Genomic DNA, 25855 nt, shown 5'->3' with positions numbered 1-25855 from the left:
GTTGCCTTGAAAAAAAAAGCATAATCTAAACAATGCGGAGCAACCAACCCATAACTATTTTTGACCACCGCCCAAATTCTCAAAGTTCTACCCGAGAATAATTTAAATAAAATATGTAGCTCAAGGCTCTTGGATTTAGAGCACTTCTAGAATACAAGAGACGAGAAGAAATATTTTTCACACCGCTATGTATATAAAGCTCGCATGAAACCGAATATTTACTTCCAGACAGCACTAGCTCTCCAACAACCTGCCATGGCTTCCAGTAAGGTATGCTGCTTCTTACTGATACTAGCAACTGCATTTGCTTCTAATCACACGAATGCTGGAGTAGATGAATCAGCTGCTAGCAATGAACAACAACAACAATCCAGAAATGGTCGCAATTACGACAATCTTTTTCCTTTTCTAGAAGACGATGACGCTGGTGTCCAAGAACCTCCAGTCTACTCGGATTCAGCAACTGGGGACGCTGATTCTTTACCAGAAAGCGACAGGTACCCAGCTTACGACAACTATAAAGGATATACAGCCCCTGACCAAGGCTACTGGTTGCCCCATTCAAAAATATATCCTTACTGGAAGCAGAACCAAGACTTAGGACGTCCACAGAATCGTAAGCCAACCGCTGACCAGTTCCAGGTGTTAACTATGGCCATGAATGCGATGAAGAATCTACAAAGTTTAAAAGAGAAAGAAGAAGAAGGCATCTTGTCTAAGATAATATCGGATCCAAAATCAGTTCTTGTAGCCTCACTTTTACCTTTGTCCATTATGTTGGCCTCCTTCATACCACTTATTTTTAACTACTGGATGACAGGAGCAAGTCCATCAACTGTTCTTTCAACAATCGCCGCTGGTGCAACTTCTCGAAGCCTCAATGAGACTAACCACATGGATCAATTATTGGAAAATATTATCAAGTTTGGTGCAAGAGCTTTGGAAGACGACGGCTGCTTTCAGAAAATCATTTGCGAAGCTGCTGAGAGCTATATCGGAACTAAGAATGTGAAAAATGTCGCAAAAGTTGTTAAGCGTTTCGTAGACAAAGATCGATTAAAAACTTTTGGTGTGAAAGAACTTCTGTATACTTTTGAAGAAGGAAGTTGTAAAGATATTTGTGATAAAAAAAGACACCCTAATTCCTCTGTGCCTTAAAATTAACAAAGGCCATATCTATAACGTCCTGGAAAAAACTTATGAGTAAGAAATCATATTATGTATTTTTGTTCTTGAGAAGATTTCAGTGCATGTTTATTAGGGAAAGCCTCAGACTAATGATTAGTCAACGTATGAAAACTCATGAAATTTATAACTGAACATTTTTAGTGGTATTTTCTAAAATATATAAGAAAATGAATTTTTTTTGCAAACCTTATTACATTGGTTATTATGTCAATGCTATAACTGATATTTTATAACGGATTTAAAATTACCATATTTGTCAAATTATAATAAAAATGTAAAGAGTTTTTTAAAAATGAATCTCATACCCATATGGTATTGAATATCTATGCAAAATCTTAGTAATATTATTGGAAAACTATTATTGTTAATATTTTCATACAGTATTAGACTTATGACATTAATAATATTGTAATACACTGTAAATTTTGAAATTGCTTATATTATATATAGTAAATATATGTACTTTTAAATAGTCAATTTCAACTGGTACAATGAATACCTTTGAAAACTTGTAAGATTGATAAAAATACATTAAATAAGTAAGGCTTTTAACAGAAAATGGAAGAACTGTGGTTTTTAATTCCCTAAGGAAATTTATGACATAGGTCATATTATAAATTATTAAACTTATTACATTCATAATATTATAATAAAGACATATAGTTTTTTAAATGGTAAATCTCAAATCCGAATGGCAGTGAATGTTGTCGCAAACTAGATATCGGTAATACACTGGTGAAGGCCTTTTTTTTTTTTTTTTTTTTTTTTTTTTTTTGGGTTCTGAAGAAGAAGGACCTCTGTCCGATTGCCCTCGAAAACTACAGTTTTATTCAAAACTCACGCTTAAATAAGATTACATTTTTGGCTTAGTTTTTAATTATGACATTGGATATAATATACTGTAATAAGTATTCGAGGCGTTTTCTAGAACAGGCGACTTCAAATGAATATTGTGAGAACTTATAACAAACAAATTTCGTTACGGTGTGTTTCAAGACTGAATGTTTATTCAAATCTATGACTCTGATAACATTATACTGTATAACATTTGCGATATTGTCTTAAATACGAGAGATATTTTAAACTGTGAACTTCGGAACTCTATGGAAATGAATATTTATTCAAATTGAATATTTGCAATACTATAATACAAAATTAAACTCATGACGTAAATATAGCAGTTGTGGGGATAGGAGTTCCAAATACTAATGGTTCGACTTAGCATTTCTTGGAGAAATGTTATAATTTTAATGAACGGGCTAACTATATGAGCGTTTTTGTGGTTTTTCGCATGTTTACCGGAATACAAGTCCGTTTCTCCAAGAGCATTTTCCACAAAGGTATCTCCTCTCTACAGCAAATACTCCTAGTATGCTATTCAGTAAATCTAAATCATTGAATTTATGGTATTATTTATATCAAAAGAAATCCGAGGCTACTCTATAAACAGTAAATTCTAAATCAACTGTACCCGAAAAATTTAAGAAATCATGTGAGAGTGATAACTTTACATTAAATAAATGCGATTTTCACAGTCTTTTATAGAACTGTTATAGTTCATTCAGGGTCTTTGCAAAGTTATGATAAGATTAAGATCGTAATACAATAAATTTATGCTATTGCATTGTCATATAACAAACTATAGACCTATGACATTCGTAATACTGTCATGCAGTTTTAAACTTAAGCGGCTAATGAAAGTACATTAAATTTGTGAATTAAGATTAGTTGCATTATGGCAATGCATGCGAGGGCTATCTGCCTAAGGAAATGGATGCCTTCACGGAGGACTTTCGTAAGAGCTGTCTTGTATCACCTTTACATACATTGTCCACACAATGTACGCATACACATGTAAAATACACGGTACACATAGATAAAACCACATAAACTTCAATGCACCCAGACCGGTCACGGAAATTTGAATGCAGTAAACTTATAATTCGTCCACTGCTGGGTCATTAAATTTATGACACTGGTAATACTGTAGCAAATACAATATACTACAAATATTTCTATATTGGTAATATTAATATTACAAAGAACAGATGCAATGCTTTTAAGTGACATATATCCACTTCTGTCTTAGAGAAGTGTTTAGATATATTGAAGATAAATTGTATTTTATAAGAACTGTTTTGGATTATTCAGATTTCGATAGGTTGAACTTTTTGTTAAGACGACGTGGATCTTAAAATATAGAATTCGAGTCAAAATGTTGCTGCTACTCTTTTAAATGTTCGGCTAAACGGAATTCTATCAATTTTCTTTCATATTCCAAACCTCAGTAATTTTATTTTATATTTATAAATATTTAAATCTTTCCTTGTAACCGCGAAAATTTATTATAGTGTCTGATTTACAAGAAATATTTCAAACTGATACTATCTGATTTCAGTTGATATAATGAAACTCTGTTAACAAAACATAGTTTAATCGAAATGTAGTTAAATGAAAACAACATCTGGAGAGTGGAGGAGATGGTCTTCTGCTTGTTAGCATTTCGAGAACGTGCTATTGTTTTCGCTTAGCGACAATATACGTCTACTGAATTACGAAGCGAAGAGACATGACAGTTCTTTGTTGCCGGCTAATGATGAAAAAAGATCTTTAATTGAATTTTGATATTATGAGAAGCTTTGCTTATTAGCAAAAGAGTGAATCGTTTAAAATGTTACTTTATTTATACTTCATAACAGTACTTTGCAACTACCATTTTATTGTGCCATATTAGTCTATTAGGTAAAATACACTTCTATAATACATCACTTGCAATATTTCTCTTCCGTCCACATCGTCTATATACAGAATAATATCGACTAATGATAATCAAATTTTATAATAATTTAAAGATGTGTTTTTTGTATACTTATTTTTTTTAATTTTATTCAAAGGGCCATATACATTTTAAACATACGTAATTATTATTGTTTGTATGTACTATTTTAAATTTCTGAAAAGAAATACTGAAACAAAGAGGAAATTTGAAATTCATTTGAATCAAACTGAATTTTATTTTCCATTATTAATATATTTATTTATTTTTAATAAAGATTTAAATTTAAGTATTGGCAAGAGTAAATATTACTTTGATTAGAAAATGAAACATTTGCAAGTTTTTTTTTTTTTTTTTTTTTTTTTTTTTTTTATATATATATATATATATTTTTAATTCTTACGTATTTTTAACTTTTCTAAAACATTTTAATGGTAAATTTTATTTCGAGGTGTTAGAGTGCAATCTGATATTTTCAAATAGTTATATTTCCTTTAATGCTTTGGTTGGCTCAAGTTCTGCGAACTGAACGAGCCCAAATTAGGGGGCTGAAAGACCCCATCTCTTGGTGCACGTGGTCAGACACGAAAATACACAATCAGAGCCGTGATTAGACCCGCTCAACGGAGCCTTAAAAATCTGACTCGTGGGGCGATTTTTTGTCAAAGAAGCAGCGCAGAGGAAATGATGGAAAACTGCTGTCAGAAAATTACACCTTGTCTTTTGGCGTTATCACCGACGCAACAGCAACAAAAACGACGAAAAACAAACAGTTGCGTTTGGGCGAGGGGGTAAAGAGACCTCTAAATACGTTTTGAATAGGGTTACCAGATTCTGGTTTTAAAGCCAAAGGAAATTTAAAAAAAAAAAAAAAAAAAAAAATTGAATATTGTATTGGACCGACTGTAAGTCTATGCTTTTCATATTAATGACTACGGGGTCCTTTCTGTATATGTAGACTAAATAAATGCAGTGATAGATGTCCTTGATTCGCTTGTTTGCACAAATAGTTTTTACGAGATTATATGCGCAGAGAATAAATGCAACCACATACTTTATATTTCCTTTTGGGTTCCCGGACTACGTCTTTCTTTCCTTTTTTTTTAATTCTAGGAATATCTCTTCTAGGAATTCTATTCTAGGAATAAGAACTCTTTGTTTTTTGCGGACCTTAGTTACGTTTCGCTCGTATATGACTTATCATAAGTGTTTTAGTAAATGTTACAACAAAGCGAGATGTAAGATCTTTAATGTCTCTTTTCAAATTATAACTTTTTCCTAACCAACTGGGAAAGATTAAGAATTATGCATATTAGAAAAGCCTTTAATGGAGACATTCAAAATTTTGGGGCATTTAAAATACACGATGTTACACAACCACGAGCAAGATTTGACAACAGTGTTCCAGAACTTTTGCTATTTTTGTGTTAGCATTGGTAATAAGAATATGTTAAACTTCTCAATTAGTGATTAATTAGTGATTAATTGAATTCTCAATTAGTCTCAATGACTTTTAGACCTATCAAGTCTCCGTTTCACGCAAGACATGTAAATATTTGAGAAAGCAAAGATCTATCCAGTCTGAATCTTAACTAAAATACAACAAAACTCGAGGTTTTTTTTTTTTTTTTTTTTTTGAAGTAAATTTCTAAGAAAAACTTTAGCTGGAAACATTTGCGGCTTGTGGTGCCACAGGTAATAATAATGAATTATGTAAAGAAAGAGGTATTTTAGAGACATTAGGATTTTTGATGCTGAGAGAGCAAATGAGAAATGCTCCCGCCGGGATGCCCTCGCCCTCTCAAAATGAGCAATGTCCTCGCCGGGAATCGAACCACAAAAATCTCGAATACCCTCCGAGCGTGCTGACCATTACACTACGAAGGCATGCTAAAAAGGCGAGAGAAAACCCTTATAATATTATCAGATACGTTGAAAATATCCCCATGAAATTTTACTGATCCGATTTATGTTATTCGCACTTCCTTTATGAATTCTTTTCCTTTAATATTTAAATTTTTAACTATAAGCCAATGGTAAAACGTACAAGAGAAAGGTCCAGGCTTATATGGCTGGGCTTTATCGTTAGTGGCTCTAACATTATTAAAATTACTAGCTGGAAACTGTGGCCGGACGAAGAGCGGAGGTCCAAGAGGGTTCTGAGATAGACTTTAGGACACTCTGAGTTATTATGAAGATCTGCCCATTTAGAAGAAATGTGAGTAAAGGCGTACTTGTCGCCGTTGCTACTGAGGAAACACAGGGTATACATCGAAACATGTTGCAATTTAGGGAAATCAGCAATAAATGTCTACAAAAAGAATAAAAACTGTTTAGTGAGAAAGTGCTCTATGTTGCGATGGCGTGTTTGAAAGGCATGCTCGATTATGAGGAGGAAGGGAAGACATTAGGGATGATCCAAGAAGTGAAACTTACCATTCTAGTTCTAAGAAAACTGTGCAGAAACTGAACTGGGGTTTGCTTATAATGTTCCTGATCTTGAATCAAACTCCAGATCATTTCAGAGAATTTTACCGTTGCCTAGAAGAAATGTGTTATTCTATCATTGACTGAGGCTTTGGGTTCTTATACGCGATATTTCGGCTTTGTTCAGCTCCACACGACTTTCGACGTAGAACAAGAATATCCTACTCCTCTTTTCCTATACCAATTTCTCGCAGAACTTTCGATTCGATGATGCTTTAAATGTCTCTTACACGCAGAGTTATTACACACTTGCAGTAATAAATGCAAATGAATTATAAACCAGGCCCAATGATATGACAACCGGTATCACAGAACACGATAGCCCGTTGCCACAACTTTGGCGGCAGGTTTTAATCCCGGAGAAAGCATGAATAGTTTTCAAGTATACAGAATCTTTGGTATGGGTACATTTAAAATACTTTCGAGCCAAACTTTCCCTCAAAAGCGTGGTGGCAGTGGAAGAAGAATGGAGCTGAGGAAATTCGTAGTATCATCTTAAGGTAATCAAAGGCAAAGACAACGACAAACGCAACCGCTTGATGATAAAAAATTCGTGGACCTGATACGGCTGAAATTTAGATCAGAGGGATTAAATGCAACAATGATTATCAATCCAACGAGCAGAGAACCCTATTTTATTATGACTTCTAGCTGAAACAACTGTTAATTTAATTGTGACTTCTGTCTGCAAATGCAAATCCCTTGACAGAAAAAACACATCGTATGAATCCACACCTATGAGTACATGGCATTTGGATAAGCAAGAACTGAACGCTGAACCTCTACATTGGCTGTGATAAACTTTCCAGCCAACTTTAGTTTACCAGGTTAAACCATGCAATCTTTTTCATGGGAGGAGATTCCCACCCTCCCGACTTCTCTTTTTTCTCCAAGTTGAAACTGGTACCACAAGCTGATGTTTCATGAACACTGAGCGAATCAAGAAAATGGTTATCACCAAACTTTACAGTGATTCAAGCTTAAAAATAGCTTCAAAATCAATAATAAATAATAGCTTAAAAAGGTTCAAAATCAGATTTGAACAACATATAGAGCGATCGAATTAGTGAATAGAGAAGAAGGATTACTTTGAAAAATGTTTACCAAAATTTTTTGTAGTATTTTAGATTCTTTCGTACCACTTCTAGTTCTGGAACTTTATTTGCTAAATTTTGTATTTGTTATCTACACAATTTTACAAGAGTACCCTTTACGAGAAATGGTGTTCATTAAGTTATCAAAACAACTTGGCAAGAGACCATTAGGTTTTTCAGAGAAAGAAACATGAAAAATTAACTGTGCCTTCACCGGAATTTGAGCCACAGGTTTTCTAACTTTGTTAGCTGGACGTGATGACCACTTACACAACGAGAGCACGCACGAAAGTATGTAATAACCCCTTACACTTTCTCGGATTTAAAGGACTGTTGGGAAGCGGCACGACACCTAATCTACTAAATCCAGGAGGTCATGAGTTATCGTTCACCGTATGTTAACTTGGCGGCACTGCAGAAATCTATCAGACAAGAGCAAATATTCTGTAGAACTCTATGCCAGATTCATGCCATAGGGCTTCTAACTTTACTAGCTGGATGCGTTAATCTTACTAGCTGGATGCAAATATTCTGTAGAACTCTATGCCAGATTCATGCCATAGGGCTTCTAACTTTACTAGCTGGATGCGTTAACCACTTGCGCAACGCGGAGTGCGATAATTGCTTTCAGTATAAGATAACTAATTCATTTTCTGCCAGTTTCCAAGATGTTGTAGCCCAACTTGATAAAAGATCTTTAGTATATTTCATATTACACATGCTTAACATTTAAAAGTAATAACCGCAATCCCTATTAGTTTATATTTCATTTTTAATAACATATCCAAACAATGCCCGTACATACATATATTTCTCCGTTTCGTTTTCCATTGTCCCAGCTGAGAAAGAAGCTCAGTTAGAAAAATGCTCATGAAAAATGAACGCAAATCGTATTGAAATTAAAGAAGTGCATGCTGAAAATTTCAAACTGTGAAACCAGTTTTTTCTCCAAGAGTAGAATACAAGTAGATTTTCCTTAGAAATTCCTCTAAAAGAAATTTCTTTCTTTAGTGCATTTTATCATAATCTAAAATATCCAAAGAGATTCGGTGTTGTATTGATGGAGTGCAGTATATCAGAAAGACATAACAAAATAAAATCTCAAACAAAGCGGCTGGAAAACAAGCCAAATTTTCGAATGCGGCTTAAACGCCAAACTAGCAACCCCGTCCTCTGTTTGTCTTCCGAAGAGAACGAATCGGTCAGTTTACGGGTGTGTGGCCAAGCGTGTAGAGAAAATGCACACTCGATTGCCAATAAAAAGAAATGTTTGCCTTTTTAGAATTGTCTTATTTACACGTAATGTGGAAAGGCAAAGGCATTTGAAATTTTTTGAGACTGTCGTTCCACAACATCTATAAAAGTGTTAGATTCTTATTTGCAGAATCTAGTATGGATAATTCATTTTTTGCAAGGTTTTAATTACAACGACGGATTATCCCTAGCAGAGTATTCAGTAATGATGTGTTAAAATGTAGGTGATGCGTCTTATTTAGGCAGCAAGAGTCGGCGCAGGAATACTTTTTCTAGTGCTGTACATTTGAAAAATCAAAGCTTAGTTCTTTATGTCTGTTGCAGTTAGCATTCATTTTTATGCCCCCCCCCACAAAAAAAAAATGTGAAATGTTTTTAGCCTGAACAGAGTGAAGATTTTTATCTAATTTTTCTAATTTCATTACCTCTGTCCAGCATTTAGTTAAAGTTTTGACTGAACTTGTAACTTCAGTTTTAAATAATGTAGTACACAAAATTTCTTACAATAATTCTGTATTTCAATTCGTAATTTTCTATTCCAATTTTAATTCAATTTAATTTTTCACTTAAATTAAATTTATTCGATTTTTTTTATTAGTAGTTTGCAGCATCTATTTTCACAAACAGTAGCAGTACATTTTTTTTTTTTTTTTTTTTTTTTTTTACACTTTTTAACAATAACTCAAAGTTAGCAACATTTTTGCACACAAAACAGCATTTTACATTTAAAATTTTTAAAATTTACAACATAGGTTTTTACAATAGCTCTCACAGGAAGCAGCTTTACACTTATTAGAGACATCTATTTTTACAGCTAAAAGCAGTAACAAACTACTCGACTCTACTAGTTTAGCAAAAGCTAGTACAACTCAGAAATTCAAATGCAGACCTAGGTAGGTTAAATTAAAACTTGCTATTTACTAGCCTTTTTATTATTTTTTTTTATATTTTGATTGTTGTATGTAGTTTATTTTAGGTTTACATGCATAATTCGTGTTGAGGAAGTTTCCTGTACGCAAGAGTTTCTAAATTACTTTGGTTTTCTAAAAAATGGTTTTCTAATCTTAATTGACTTTTAGTTAATTTAATTAATTTTAACTCTAGTCATTTACTTGCTTTTTTCTCAAAATTCCACTGTTTAAATTTCTTCTTTTATAATTCACAACATTTGATTTTATTTTCGGTTTTGAATTTTACTTTTACACTTTTTGCCTATATGGATGACGAAGCACGAATTGAGTAATTGAAGAGTTAGGCTTTGGAGGCAACTTCCCCTTGATATGTCTGTCTCCTACCTGCTGAACAATTATTTACTTGTGCAATTTTTAGGAATAATATATTTTTTCATGGTTTTAGATAAATGCAATTAATTTACATACGCTCTTAGAATTTAAATAGTATTGTAAATTAGTTTGCAGCAATAATAATTTTTTTATTTTTATTTCTTTGAAATTAGAATTTCTTAATTAAATTTTAATTTATATTTGCTTTATACGAATAGAAAATATTTGTTAAATTCAAATTTCATTCCTTGCAGCAATGGCGCAAGAGAATTATTTAAATTTAATTTAACTATTTTCTTGTAAAATTCTTTTCGAGTGTATTTTGCCACATTGCGGGAAAGACAAAGATCTGTCCAGTAGTGCTGTCAAGTATTAAAATGCGTATCTGTAGAGCAACGCGCTCTTGTTCCTTTATTGAAGTTTTAGAGTATGACAGTTAAGGGGAGTAACTTACTTTTCTGCCGCCCAGACGGTATAGTTGTTAGGAAAGCCTACTGCGGTACAGAAGACCCGGTTCGGATTCCGGAGAAGACATGCATGTTTGTAAATATACTGTGTCTTTACGGCTTGGGGGGAACTCTAAATGTGCGGCGAGCTGAAAGTCCTCTCGAGATCGTAGTGGGAGGAAAAGAGGGTTGGCAAACCTTTAGACTCGTTCCCTCGGGCTGCTCTCCATCAAAATTGGGGGCGGAACTGAGCAAAGCAGTACTGTTACCTGTATAGTCAGAGCTCTTGGCAACGACAGCGCAATTTTGCACTTCCCGTCATGATTAATTCCGCGGGCTTGTTCTGATGTTACTATCAGACAAATGAGATAAGTCATAACACTTACCCTTCCAGTACTTGCTTTCCACCCCGCAACTTCCTCTGCACTTCTTCATAATCGCAAGCGACGTCTATTCTCCGGTCAGTGCTCCTGAGTACAAAAGGGTGGTGTTGAACGACGACGCTGTTGACGAAAGTTCCGTTACCCTGCAATGAATAGTTTTATCAGATTTCATAAAACATTATTTTGAACCAATTACACACATAACGCCTTTAATTTTTATTTTTGTTTGATTGTGTCAAATCACGGAACGGCTATTTGCTTAAAGGAAGCGATGCCTTCGTGAAGGACTTTCTAAGGAAAACTGGCTTGTATCTATGTTGCACATGGGAAAAACCCCGAAAATGCCCATGCAAGTTCGTCGGGATTTAAACTCGGGTAGAACTAACAAAGTTCAGTAATTTTACCGCTCGGCCTTATTACTTTTTATTTAGTTTTAAACTTCTGCGTTTTCCTATTTGTTGTTTTCAGGTACTCGTTTACTTAATGTATTTCTTACGATGATTATAGGTGGTTGTTTATTAATTTTGAATTTGTTGTTACTTAGAGTGTTTCTACAGATTTATTTCGAGTATGATTCTAGCTTTCTGTTTAGAGTCGATTGACAATAAAATTGTAAGGGCATATGAAGTAGAATTACAGATATGAGCAAAAATGTTTCTACCGGGTATTGATGAAAAGAAGATGAAATTCGGGGATTTCTCGCGCTAACTTAGCGACATCCTGTACGTTCCTCAAAACAAATTTTTCAAATATAACGATGATTTCTCTGAGCTTCGTAATTATAATTACACTGAATCGAGACTCAGAGTTTTGTATCTATATTTTGATGCAAAAATTTGGATACATATTTGATATATTTTCATATGAGATTCATAACTTACTCAAATTGTTTAGTTAGTTTTGTTAGTTATAATTACAATGTTAAATTGTGATTTGGAGTTATAACACTGAAATATAATACGGAAAACTATATTTATATTAATTTGAAAAATTATTTTCTATCTTGTGAGCAGCTGCAACACAACACATTTTTTTTTTTTTTTTTTTTTTTTTTTTTTGGCATTTTATAATTTAGTAACAAATTGAATAATATTCCATAGCAAATACTGAAGCGCTGTTTGAATATGAACTCTCATCTCGGTGGACTTTTTGACATACAATTACTTAGCTCTGTACAGATGGCCATCAAGGTCTTCTGATCTTACATCCAGTGATTTTTTTCTTTGCAGGAATGTTAAGGGCAATGCTTATATGCATCCATTGTCAACAAGATCAAAGAAGATCTAACTTATAACAGCATTACAGCTTTGGTTACGAATTAGCGGAAAATTAAGCGCTTGCGGGCATTCATAGTACATGCATCAAGTAACAAGAGGAGAACATATATTTAAAGTATTACGATTAAAATTTGGATGATTTTTACTTCACATCATGGAATTATCATGCTTTTAAAATTTGTAACGTCTCATCAAATACAGGGTTCTAAGCCTGATGACTTCTTTGTAAAAACCTTGTCGTGTGTACAAGCAGAAAAGTTACAGAAAAATTCTGTAATGATTATCTTGAAAATGACTTTTATTCATAAAGACATATTATAAATTCTTTTTTCCAAAATATTAATAAAACGCTATCATTATGCTTATTCTTTGCTATCCTGTTTTATTTTATTTAAACACAATCAATGGGCAAAGCATTATTATGATATAAAAGAAAAATTACAGAAATGAGAGATTTTTATGTGCTTTTTGTTAACAGCAGGTTTATCTCCGTCCTACATACAGCTAGCTCTATTCCCAAAATTAAAACAAGCAAAGTCAAAAAGAAAACTTTAAGCAGTTTTAAGAAATTTTGCTTTTTAAAATAGTTAAATAGCATAAGATAGGAAAACTGGCATAATTGCATTACAGGCATATATCATTTATTAAACCTAGATAATTTTTCAATATAATATCACGAAAATAAATGTTCTGAATGAGATAATATACGAATTTAACAGTGACATTGTTGATAGAAGATCCGAAAATTGCATAGATTCACTACTACTACACAGTTAATTATTTAGCGATTTCATGCAACAGGAAGATAATAACTATGTAAGCAAATTTTATGAATATTTTCTGAGGTAAAGTATAGGAAAATTCCACTGAACATAAATCAAATTTGATTTAACTAGCAAACATTACGAAAACATGTTTAAAGTGATGCGATTGCTGCTTAATGTTACTCATAAATTATAGAAAATTTTTTTTTAAATATCAGCATTTGGGGGGAAAAATGCAATTTTTATAAAACGGAAATTTTTGTCGTAAGTTTGCAGCGATAAATTTATCTTAAATACGACAGTATTGTTATATATTGTATATTTAAAAAGTTATGGTCATTTCACTGAAGAAACACACTGCATTGACAGATTGGAATTTTTCAATAAAGTTCTAAAAAACTGCTCACTTTGAAAGACAGTTTCAGTGATAATGCTTTCGTAAGTAGGTTTACATCAGATTTTATTTTGTCGTAATATTTACTTTCTTGCAATAATTTGAATAAAAATATGTAAACTAGTTTAAGAAAGAACATAATTTACTTATCACATTCCTACCACATACTTTGTTACGGTATATTTTCGTTTACAATTTATTTGCATCTATTTCTTACACCAATAGTTTTATTTGTTACATTACTACTGTTACACTGTTGAGAATCAAACTAATGAACAGATGTTCTCTTTGGTTGAGGAGGCTTCAGCAGAACGTGATGGCCAAGGAAATAATCGAATACCTTTTGCCTCAAGGAAGATCAAAATAGTACGAGCTACGTGAACAAGAGGTGATCAGAATGTGTATCCAATGGTGTCGCATACCAGCAAGGTGCTGGATTCGTAAACCTCGTCCAGTGTCTTCTTTTGTTGTGCATACCACTGCACGTGTGCCTGTCTCTTCTGCAACGTCAAGGGAAACCTTTATAATGCTACCGCGATGACCGTCCGTGCTTCTGCATACGTGTTCACAGTGGTGCAGACAACAGTTGTTCGCACGGACATACAGGAACAACGGCGGTAATCACGAGCCAAATTCCTGACACGGGATATGACGTGACGATACGATCCTTCCAGGCGGAGAGGACAACTTGTCTGTTCTCTCGGACGTTCTGGGCCGCTGAGATCTTGTATGGCGCTCAGTATGGCCCTCATGGACCCATCGATTCCATTTTACCCGAAAAACATGGGCAACAACACGATCAGCAACGTCTCGAAATTGTAAACCTACGTCACGATACTGCCGTAGACGAATTCTGAAACGTGCTGGGAGGAGTTTCCCTTTCTTACACGAGACATAGATAATATGACAAACGAACAGTATTAAAATGCGTTTTGCAAAGAACAGAGTATCTGTGCAAAATGTCCGTTCATACACAACATACATGTTGTGCGGATCGCTGGAATGATAAACATTTGGCTATCCCAGCATGCAGCATCTCTTTCATGCTAACACGACGTTTGTTTCATGCTTTTTTCACGGTGTAGCAAAATTAATGGCCATTTGTGTACGTATAAAATTGTATTCATTTGATTGCATTTGGGATCTTGCGCTTTTTTATGTAAGATATTTGTATTGATACTTACTTCAATGAGAACAGAATGTTTTGAAAAATGTTATATTGTTTAGGTAATGCATTACGCCTTATATAAAAAGAACACAGGGGAAAATTGCTGCAGTATCGATAAATATACCCTATGAAAGACAGAGAAGTTAGTGACTCTGAAAAAGTTTGATTTACTAAGATCGTGAACGTTACACTGCGAATTAGACGCACCGGATAACATGTTCCCTTGTTAATTTGAAAATCATTTTTAGGTAAGGTAGTTATTCCAGTGTATTGTCTTACGAATTAAGGAATAGGGCTTTATAATCTGTCGTCCCGAAAGCACGTATGAGAGGTTAGGGGTAGCCGAGATGCTTCCCGGAACGCTGCCAGCCCAAGCTATGATGCGTGTTCGTAAAATAACTGATTTTAGCAATACCCATATAAATCATTATCTTCTGCGGCCTGTACTGGTAATAGCTCTGCAAAATATTCTGAAGTGTCGCATGAGTTAAAAAACTGGGCCTGCCTTGTAGTGGGGAGTTCTAATGCCAGAAAAATGGAACTTGTAAGTACTTGGAAAAGCATTTCCTAAGCGTTGCAGAAAACGTTAGCCAAACAACCGCTCAATTCCATCGCTGCTTTTTCCCAAAACAGTAATAACTCTCTCACAGCATTTTGAAACTAAAAACAAACGCCTAGAGGAAAATGAAATTTTATGTCGCCGACCACCGTTACAGTTTTCCTTTACGGTGTTTTCGTAATTTTTTTTTTTTTTTTTACGCGATTCGAATGCGAAGCATTTCCTTTTAAATGCGCTCCCCGTTTTGACGTCAAAACGTTCCCTGAAGGAAATAGCGCGAGTCTCGTTTAAGAGCTTCGAGAAGTGAATTTTTTATTATCGTGGAAAGTTTTGATGTCTTTAGGTTATTAGAGAATATTCACTTTATTTTAAGGTAGAAAATTTTGGGAAGAAAAATATCCTCTGATGTGGAAATGGAAAGCAATTACTTCAGATCCCTTCTTCCCTAAAACGTTTGGAAAGGCAACACTTATAATATTTCCAAAATTTCTGGACCGTTAGTTGGCATGTATTGTTCATGTGACGTAGCAATGGTTGCTTTTGCATGAAACATACGAAATCTATCTGGGATGCGACATGGCAAATGATAATTTTTCGAAGTGGCGCTATTCGTTGAGTGGTTTGGCTTAGTTATGGCAAAGCATTCGAGGGCTACCTGCCTTCGTAAAGGACTTTCTAAGGGAACTGACATTACGTATGGAAAAATCACGAAGACGATCATGTAGCCAGTCCGTTCGCCGGGATTCGAATCCTGGATCGAACGAACAGTGCTCAGTAACTTTACCACTCGGCCCCTGGTGGATCCGTCATTCATTGAGAGCTGATATTTTAAATTTTTTTTCCAAACCATAACTACTTAACAAACTGAGCGATTTTATAAACTATAAATGCATTTCTTAGTAACTTAAATCTTTTATTTTTTACATATTGTGCCTATTATTATATACGAACTAAGATATATTTAATTTATATCGGACGATTAAAAAATATCTAGCAAAACTGAAAATACTCAGATAGAAAGGACAGAGATAAGTAGATTTTGTAATGGAATGTGTGTGCGAAAATGACGCTTTGTGGTGATCCAGGGAGCTGTTGAGCATTACGTAAAAGTATTCTGCTTGCGTAAATCGTCATTTCTTGTGCGAATTTGAATGCATGCATTGCTGTATGAAAGCAGAACTCCGCCGATATAGATTTTATTCATGAAGCTGCAGAAAGAAACGAAACAGTTACTTAAAGCTCCAAAATAGTTCTCTGCAGCTCCTCTGTGCCACTTTAGTCGCATAAAATGCATGTCTGTGAGTTCCATGGATTCCATTCCATTTTCATGCGCACGTGTAAATGGATGCATGTCCGTGCAAGAACGGATAATCCTCGAAATTCCCACATAAAATGAAGATTTACGTCAGCACAACGTCTTTACATACTGCTCAGCACCATTCAATCACAAAATCTACTAATTCTGCCTGCCTTAATACTTTTGCAAGATATTTTTGAATTACCCTGTAATCTGTGCAATTGATAATTATTATGAACATTTACATTACTTTAGTTAAATAAAAGAAATTGCCATATAGTATTATTATTTATTAGGTACAGAATTCTCTGGCATTTTTAAGTACAGAAATTATTTTCATGAATTTTTCCGCACGCCCATCGGATGATATGCAATTCGAGAAGAAAAAATTAGTTTAAATAAAGTCGAACCTCTCGGAGATATAAATATGCAAGACTATAATAAAAAACTAGATTTAATTAATTAAAAATCGAACTTTTGAAGGTATAAAAATGATCGCTTTAAGCAAAATTCAACTTAATTGCCATATTTTCCGGCGTATATCTCGCACCGGTGTATAACGCGCATCTATAGTTTCAAGCTGCATTTTTAAATTTTTAGGTATATTCGCCGTATAACGCGCACTCAATTTTTCACGAAGAAACCTAAAAGATACATGTGCAACACTTTTACCTTTTGAGATCACGTCAATATAGTTATTGACGTGATATAACTATATTCAGGTTAATTTACATTATTGACGTGTTATAACTATATTGCTATAACTATATTCAAAAAGGAATCTATGCAATCTATCCTTTTTGAATAATGGGAAGTAAATATTCAAAAAGGGTTGACTATATTTAATGTAAGTGTCCAGAAGAATGCTATTTTAGGGTTTCGAGAAAGAGGCGATATAATTTAGAGTAGAAAATATACTTCTAGCTTGAATGAGTTTGTGGAATTAGGAGTTAGATGATTTATCTTTTTGTAGCTATTGGAAGCCGTGATTCTGGAGAGAAAAACGAAGGTTTTAATAAATCTTTGCTTTAGTTGAAATGCAATTAATCTAGTGCTATTTTTAGGTGAAAGATGGAACGGATGATGTTGATTATTTATTTATGAATCAAAAGTAACAAGAAGATGAAACAGAATTCGATGATGTGCCTAACGAAATGCATTATTATTGATATTAAAAGAAATGCTCATCTAAGTTTTGATTGCAATGGTTTAACGAAAATTAACCTAAGCCATTGTGTTTCAATGCTACTGGTTAAATCTCCTTATTGATACTGGATACTAACTGACCCACCGATGTCAGAGGGACTAAAAGAGCCAAATTTGGACGGTTCCTCGGCGAACTATCAGTGCTTCCAATTTATACCTTAAAGTAGAATATAATGACATTGAAATATGTTAATAATACTAATGATACAATCTTTGTTCTAAAAATATATATTAAACGTTTTTCATAATATTGCCATAATTTAAGAAAACAGTCTACTACCGATTATCCGGCCTATGGAACCTAATGGACCCTATCTAAAAATAAAGTTTATTTCATGCGATACGATGAAAAAATTGCGATCTCAAAGCATCAACGTAAAGCAAAACTGCCTACGAAAAATATAAAAGAAAAGATAAATGTATGAGTTAATAGCAGTGATAGCAAAGGATGTTCGATAGTCTGTAAGGCTTTTCAGTAGGTGCCGTAAATGTCATAACTGGTTTAAGCCGACGTTCGTTATTAGGTAACCTGACCGGCCTGCGTTAAATGAAGGAAGCTCCACTGTGTTTTTCTGGCAACTGTGGCGAGCATATTTGGCATCAATTGACGCCACGCCAGAAAGGAAGCTCCGTGAAATGGTATCGTTATAAGACAGAAGAGATGTTGACAGTATGTTAATGTGGAATTGTTAATTTTTTTGAGGTAATGAAAGTTATTTTAGTATCGATAATCTGGTTTTTAATTTCACTGAAGGACTTAGTTCTTAAATATCAGAAAACAAAACTCATAAGATTTCATAGCATATTAAAATACAATAGCATATTAAAATTGAGCTTTTGTAAAAGTATATCGTGAAACTTGTGTTAGCCAAGTAATGGAATTATTTAAATCCTTTGACTTGTTTAGGTCGTTTAATATCATCAGAAAACATTACTGAAATGAAAGTGCTGATGACTCAAGATAATCTAACAGGAAAGGCATCTGATGTAGCCTATTGCCTGATCTTTCTCTTGTAATGCTAGTGATACGTTAATATTACTACTATTATTATTAGAATTGTAACCGGAAGAAAAGAATTCTACAGATTTGGAATAAATTTAGATTATTCGCAAAGTAATTTTTGTGTATGTATTTGCAGTATATGATTTTTTGCGATTATACTATAAATGTAAAATGTTACCAATCTTATTAGTATACGTTTGTAATCAACCAACGTTGGTATTAGTCTTGAAAATAGCACTTTTAAAATTTTGTCTAAAATTAATAAAGTTTAGAAAGTTAACTTGTTTTCAAATAAGAATAATAAGTTTTCAAATAACATTACATTAAAGCAAAAAGTTTTTGGAAAACCTTAAAATATTTCTCATTTAAAAATTATAAAAATGGAAAGTAAAAAAGAAAGTTATATATATTTTCCGTATGGAAATTTAATTTGCCATACGATACTAGAACAATTTAGCTGACACAACTTTGATGTCTTTGTCAATTTGGAAAATCAATTTAAAAAATTAAAAACATATTATTAGTTTATTGAAAGATTTGCTTTATAAAAATTTAGGAGTGATATTATTTTAATTTTGTGATTCTTCACACTTGAATTACACAAGACGTCAAGAAGAATGTTAACTCATAATACAGGAAATTGGTCTTCAAGAAATGTTTAAAAATGCATTTAAAATATTTTCAAATTTGCATATGATTTTGCTGAAAATTATAAGCATTATTCAAATAGGCAATAGTTTTAAGAACTTTATTTTTATTTTTAATTTATCAAATAGCCTAGTGGCCAGCCCTTTGGCTACTAGGTCATCAGGCTGTATGCTTTCCAGTATTTTTCAACAAGGCAATGAAAATGATTGTGGGGCATTTGTCAGTATCAGCAGTGGTCATATCTTGTTCATTTAAGCACAAAATACACACAGAAGAGTCAGCGATATTAAAACAAAGTAAATGGGCACAGATACAGTTATGCAATGCATATCGTGTGAAATTTATATTTACAATGTAAGTTGCAACTGCTTATATTTTGTAATTAGGAATGTCATATGCAAACACATATGTCTTGTGCAAAATATAAAATTCGGGCAGAGTAGTTTGTGTGAACCTAAATTTGATACTAAATCAGAAATTTCAAGTAGAGAATGTCAGTTGGAAGCACCAATATTGTACACACTGTTTCAAATATTTATTCACTAAAGCAGTTCAAAAATCCATACTCTTATTCAAAGCACACCTAGTTAGTTCTCAGATTAATAAATCTGTTGAATTAATTCAGAAGATTAACAGTCAAATAAGACAACTAGATCCTGTGACTCAAAATAATGCTATAGTTAAAACAAACAGAATATTAAATGATTTAAGCACTTTTTTAAACTCTCAGCTAGATGTGCCAGTTTTTAAAACTGCCTTCACCAACATGTCAAACTATGAGCATAAAAAGCCAAACATGTTTTTCCCCCTACAAAACAGAAACCCAAAACTAGAAGAAATAAAATTTCTAAACCATTGGTGAATGAAATGGATCGTATTAAGGGTGAAATTTTAAATGTTGCAAGTGAAGTTGCTGATTATGTTGCTTCTTCTGAAGACCACACATATTCAAAAAAATAAAGAAGCCAATTTCTAATGAATTAAAGTAAAGAAATTATTAAGATATAATGGGAAAAATTGAAAAAAATGTTTTAGTTCGTGTATTTATTTGAATTGATGCTTCATTTAATACTGAATATATTTAATAAATTTTGCAAACTTGGGGGGGGGGGGAACAAATGCTGTACTTGTGTGCACTTTTGTGGGAAAATTTTAATTTAGTGTTCAAACAGATTTTTAGTTTTTTTTTTTTTTTTTAAATAAAATCATCTATAGTTATATGATTTTTTCTTGTAACAGTAAATCTAATTATGTAAATATTATTTCTATATCTTAAATTTCTTGTTTTTTGTAATTGCGTGCTCATAATAAAAATACTGGATGAATACTTCATTAAGGAAAGTTTGATAAAATGTCTTTTCTTTTGGAGTATTTTTCCAGACTTATAAAAATCAAAAGCAATTAAATATGAAGTTCTTGTTGATTCTTTCAGTTTAATATTTTCCGTGTACTTTCTTTATATATGTAAAGATAAATTTCAGAATTTTGTGCAATTATATTAAACAGTATTTGTTTTAAAAATGTAAAAATATTTCTTAGGTATGTTTTGTAATCTTTCTAAATTTTAAATTATTATGTTGTTAATATACATGTAATACTTATACTCATTTTAAGAAGCAATTGAATTGCACAAAGACTGTAATTTGTATTGTAGATTGTAAAAATAAAAGATGATATTCCTGCATGGTGTGCTAATACTACTGAATATAAAGATAACCAAATGGCTGAGTAAATTTTCAGTCAGGTGCTTCTTCTATCATGTTAACTTATTTTGGTTCTAGTGAAAGTTAAAGTGATTCAAAAGGAGGTTAACTGAAATACAAATTATTCTTTTACAGAAGTAAAAAAAAGTACTGAGTACTGAGAAGTACTCTGTGCTTTTTCAGTGCTAGCGTAGTTAAAGTCATTGAACACTGGTTGTTTCATTAACATTAAAACATAACATTTTTGCATATCCATATTCATGTTATTAACATTCATAGAATTATTATGATAACAATAAACAAAATATTTCTGGTTATTATACAGGCTGGTCACATGAGATTTTTGTGGTTCTTCTCCCCTCTTATGTCATATAAACATGGACCAGTTTCCCTTAGAAGGTTTTCATTAAAAGCAGTTTGTATTGCTTCCCATTAATAGACTTAATATTGCTTTGTCATAATCAAATATTTGAATCCTAGAAGGAATGGATACATAGAGCTTAAACATAACAAAACAATATTAGTGTAGCAGATATTCCAGTGTGCTTCTGTATACGAATTATATGTATGCCAGATTTCTCTTCCTTTTTATTCCTTAATAAAGTAACCTTATACATCAGTCTAATTTAGACACGTGTTGATTTCAATTCACATTTCAGTAGAATTTCGTTATAGTAAAATTCTTATCTGCTATCTAGGAATATGTTATTTTTTTCTCTTAACTGCTGTAAGCTATCTCACATGAAAACATACGAATAAAACATAGTCTTAAATACACTATTGAATTCTAGAAACCTTGCTACCTGGTTTGGCTGCACTAGCCTTAGTTTGGTCTACCCGAGATCACATGCCTGTTGTCATATATTGAATGGAAAGCATTTTCATTCTCAGCAATATGGAGAATCCTTTTGTAGGAGATGTGTGTGTGCGTGTGAAAACACACACACACATCTCCTACAAAAGGAGATCTGGTACTTAATCGGTTTTATAGTAGGGAGAAGTAAATTTCCAATATACCAGCAAAAGAAAAATATTGGAATTCTCCTTTATAGAAGAGAAATTTTGATTGTTTTTGATTAAGTATCCATGCAAAATTTTTTCCCTCTAGGCAAAATTCAACTTGAGACTGATGTAGAACAATTGTGCATTTTGAGTGATGATCTGGTGTACTTTAGTGTCTGACGTACTCTTGTAGTCAGGAGTTTTATCTCTGCATTTCAAAAATTATAATATGAGGGTTGAATTTTAGTTATTTTTAAAATCTCTGTTCTTCTCTTACACTTGTTTTAAATTATTTTGGTTCTAAACTCTAGCATTAATATGTTGCAGCAAATTCATACCTTGCTGTTACACTATTTCATTCTTTTCTTGAAAAGGCATGTGTAGATACTAATTAGAAATAAGTGAGAGCAGCCCAGTGGCCCTTTCTAAATCATAAATATAAATGAGGCTTACAAGTGCTATTTGTCTTATGCGTGAATAAATGGACTCTGGTCGTAATATATATTAACCTTTCAGTATTTAATATGCGTAGCACTAGCTGATAAAGAATGATTTGAAACAATAATAATTATTTAACATAACTAATTTCTCCCCTTCTAGGTGCAAAATTTTTCTCTGACAGTTTCTTAGCCTAATGAATAGATAATTCATTAATAAATAATATGAATAAAAAATTTAGTAACAAATGTAATTGTTACTGTGAACATAAAGAACCACTACATCATATTATTTAGCCTAATTTCCATATAATAAAGATGAAATAAAGTTTGAAATTTTGTAACAAGTACTACAATGTGACACAGTAGTACAAATAATAAATATTGTTAATAAAAAGTGAATTTCCTGTATGTTTACAACATATTTATTTCACAGATTTGATGTTTGTAATGAAATGCAGTATGCCTGAAACACACATAAAAATGACATATGCTCGTATCATAAATACGGTTCTGTACAAATTAAAGACATGTTTTTGAATTAAACAAGGAAACAAAAGTAAACGTAATATTAATAAATTTCAGCAATTAAGAAACGAAATACTAAGCTTGCACTTTTGTTACAGTAATTTCAAAACATTTTGAACATGAATTTAAATCGGTAATAACATAATATACACTGTTATATCATTTACGGTATAGAAATAAAAATTGATGAACATTTCAGTCAATACACATGGGAAGCGCAAATATAAAGTAATATTATATGCGCATATAAAAAATAAATTCAGGATTCTGCCAAAAATATAATTAATCAAACACACTTCAATTTCAATCACAATCGGCAAACTAAGGTACCATAGACAAAACGATTTAAAAGCTGCAAAACAAGACATGTCTTTAATTTTTCCCATTGGCGATATTGTCGCCAAATATAGTTTCCGTGTAGGCGATTTTAAACCAATCACAGCTCAGAAATACATCAGAGCTTCCTACATTTAACGATGTGTAACCTGACCTTGCTACGTCGCAAAAACCATGGAGGTAGGAAGTAAGATGGAGTCGCCCTAAACAAGTTTCTCCGTACCCTGCTCTGAAGCACCGGCGATCCCTACGTGGGGACCAAAACATTCGGTCATTTACCATTAAGTTCTATGGGATTTGACGCGTTCGGGTGTAAATATTTTGTAATTACGTCGCAAATATACATATAAATGTATATATTTTCTTTTTCTACAACACTTCAGAGTCCTAAGTATGTGAAAACAACATATTTTTAAACAACATTTCATTCTGAACGGAATTAAATGCTATACTTTTCACAGGACAGTTTTTTCAGAATGGTTTAATTTGAATGAAATATTTTCACAAGTTTTCGTTAATTACATTAGAAAAAAAAATTAAGGTAATTCGATTTTATTCGGTTAAGGTACAAAAATTAAGATCAAAGTTTATTGTATTATTAATATTAAAATTATGCATTATTTCTTTTCTATTTATAGAGCTTCTTCCTAAATACTTTCTTAAATATGACATGATTTTTTGGCTTCTGAAGCATCTTTTAAATCGAAAAATTCAAGTCAATTTATAATTAATGCTCTATTCGGTTCATTTTAAATTAGAGAATTATTAGGAATTAGCGAAATACTTTAAATAAGTATTTCGCTAATTCCTAATAATTAAATAGGTATTAAATAGTACTTGACTTTCTCTGAACATTTCTGAAAGGGAATAAAATAAGTTTCTTTTTTTTTTTTTTTTTTTTTTTTTTTTAAGTATTATTTAAAACTTGTAACTGAGTTATTATAAAATGTAAGGGGAATAATTCTTTTAATTATACTTATCAGATTTTTTTTTTACCCTTCATTTCAACAATACATATTCCAAAACTCTTTATTACGTTCTTAAATGCGCATCTCATAGCATTTGCTTTAACAGATTGCTTTCCAATACAAACAATTCTTGCTTAAATAGTTTTATAACGTATTTGTCAACAGTTTATGTTTCATTCATTTCAGTTTATGTTTACAATTCAATATTAAGGTTATTATATATTTAGATAACATTTATAATCATTATAAATTAGATACATTTAATAATTAGATTTCTTCACAGTACTTTCACAATTGTTTATAAGTGAATAAATTCTTCATTTCAAATGCATTTATAAATAATTTAATGAATATTTAAGTATTTTGTCAAAGGCAGATACATGCTTTTTGCAAGCAGATGCATAAATACCCATACATATTTCCTATTTTTCATTTCCGGCATGTGCAAATCTTTAATTTCTGTGCATTCACTATACTTTTCGTGTAAAGTAATTTACACTAATTTAGCATACACCCGAAAGTTTTACATAAAAAATATATATGAATATAATTTGAATGAAAATTATAAGTATTATTTTTAATACCCACTCAAAGGTAAGTTTTTCTTCAAAATTCTTCCACGATGGCATCTCTCTCTTTAGGCAGATAGCCCTTGCATGCGTTACTCTATTTAATCTGACCTATGTGCCTAATTACAAATATTTTAACATACATAATTTTATATTTATAAAACGTGTAAGCCCAAAGTGATTATTTTTCAGATATATAAAATTAAAACGACGGGTTTAAAATGAGCAGCAGTAAAGCCTCTCCTCTAAAAAATTTTGAAAGGTACATGTTACAATAATATATGGATGTGAAAAAATTTTGTTTTATTTAAAACATTTTGACGTTTGGAAAATAAAATAAAAGTAGCGAATACTCTATCAAGGGTATCGAAAGACGTATACAATTTTAAATGAACCGTAAGGTATTTTTCATTCTTTAAGCATAACATTTTTCTTAAAATCTATATTTTTGTAGTGCAACAGCTTATAATTTTATAAAACAAATTCATAATCAAAATCGCTGTTGTTAGTTATCGAAAAATAACCATGATGTGATTTTTGCGTAAATGTCACTAAACTATACAAATTGCTATTATCCATCCCACTATGAATGTTTCTTTCATGCGAAAGTGTCCCTTTTTCGATTTGTATGGAACTGTCGTGTGTCGAAATACTATCAGAACCCTGTCAAGGGAGCTTCTTAATGTAAACAAAGAACACCCCGTCTGGTGACCCAAGCTTCAAAGCAGTGCTTCACTTCTAGCGCGCTTTCCTACCTCCATGGCAAAAACTCTTTCCTACCTCCATGGCAAAAACTCATGGAGGTAGGAAAGGGAGGAGGGACCAACCCGCGCTAAAAGTGAAGCACTGCTTTGAGGCTTGGGTCACCAGATGGGGTGTTCTTTGTTTACATTAAGAAGCTCCCTTGACAGGGTTCTGATAGTATTTCGACACACGACAGTTCCATACAAATCGAAAAAGGGACACTTTCGCATGAAAGAAACATTCATAGTGGGATGGATAATAGCAATTTGTATAGTTTAGTGACATTTACGCAAAAATCACATCTTGGTTATTTTTCGATAACTAACAACAGCGATTTTGAT

The 25855-nt window shown here is 32.4% G+C and overlaps 1 protein-coding gene across 2 annotated transcripts in view; it reads right to left on the bottom strand.

Moving 5' to 3' along the window:
- Positions 1 to 25855, bottom strand: part of LOC118181225 (uncharacterized) — a 318060-nt gene that overhangs the window by 78433 nt on the left and 213772 nt on the right. For both annotated transcript variants that reach the window (XM_035350312.2, XM_035350313.2), the window contains one exon: positions 10915 to 11054. In XM_035350312.2, coding sequence (XP_035206203.1) covers positions 10915 to 11054 — 140 coding nt within the window. The remainder of the gene's footprint in view (positions 1 to 10914; positions 11055 to 25855) is intronic.

This window comes from Stegodyphus dumicola, chromosome 4 (assembly GCF_044657685.1).
Source record: "Stegodyphus dumicola isolate Sdum_Otavi_A_Nest chromosome 4, ASM4465768v1".
NCBI lineage: Eukaryota > Metazoa > Arthropoda > Arachnida > Araneae > Eresidae > Stegodyphus > Stegodyphus dumicola.
This window is presented reverse-complemented; position numbering and strand designations above follow the sequence as displayed.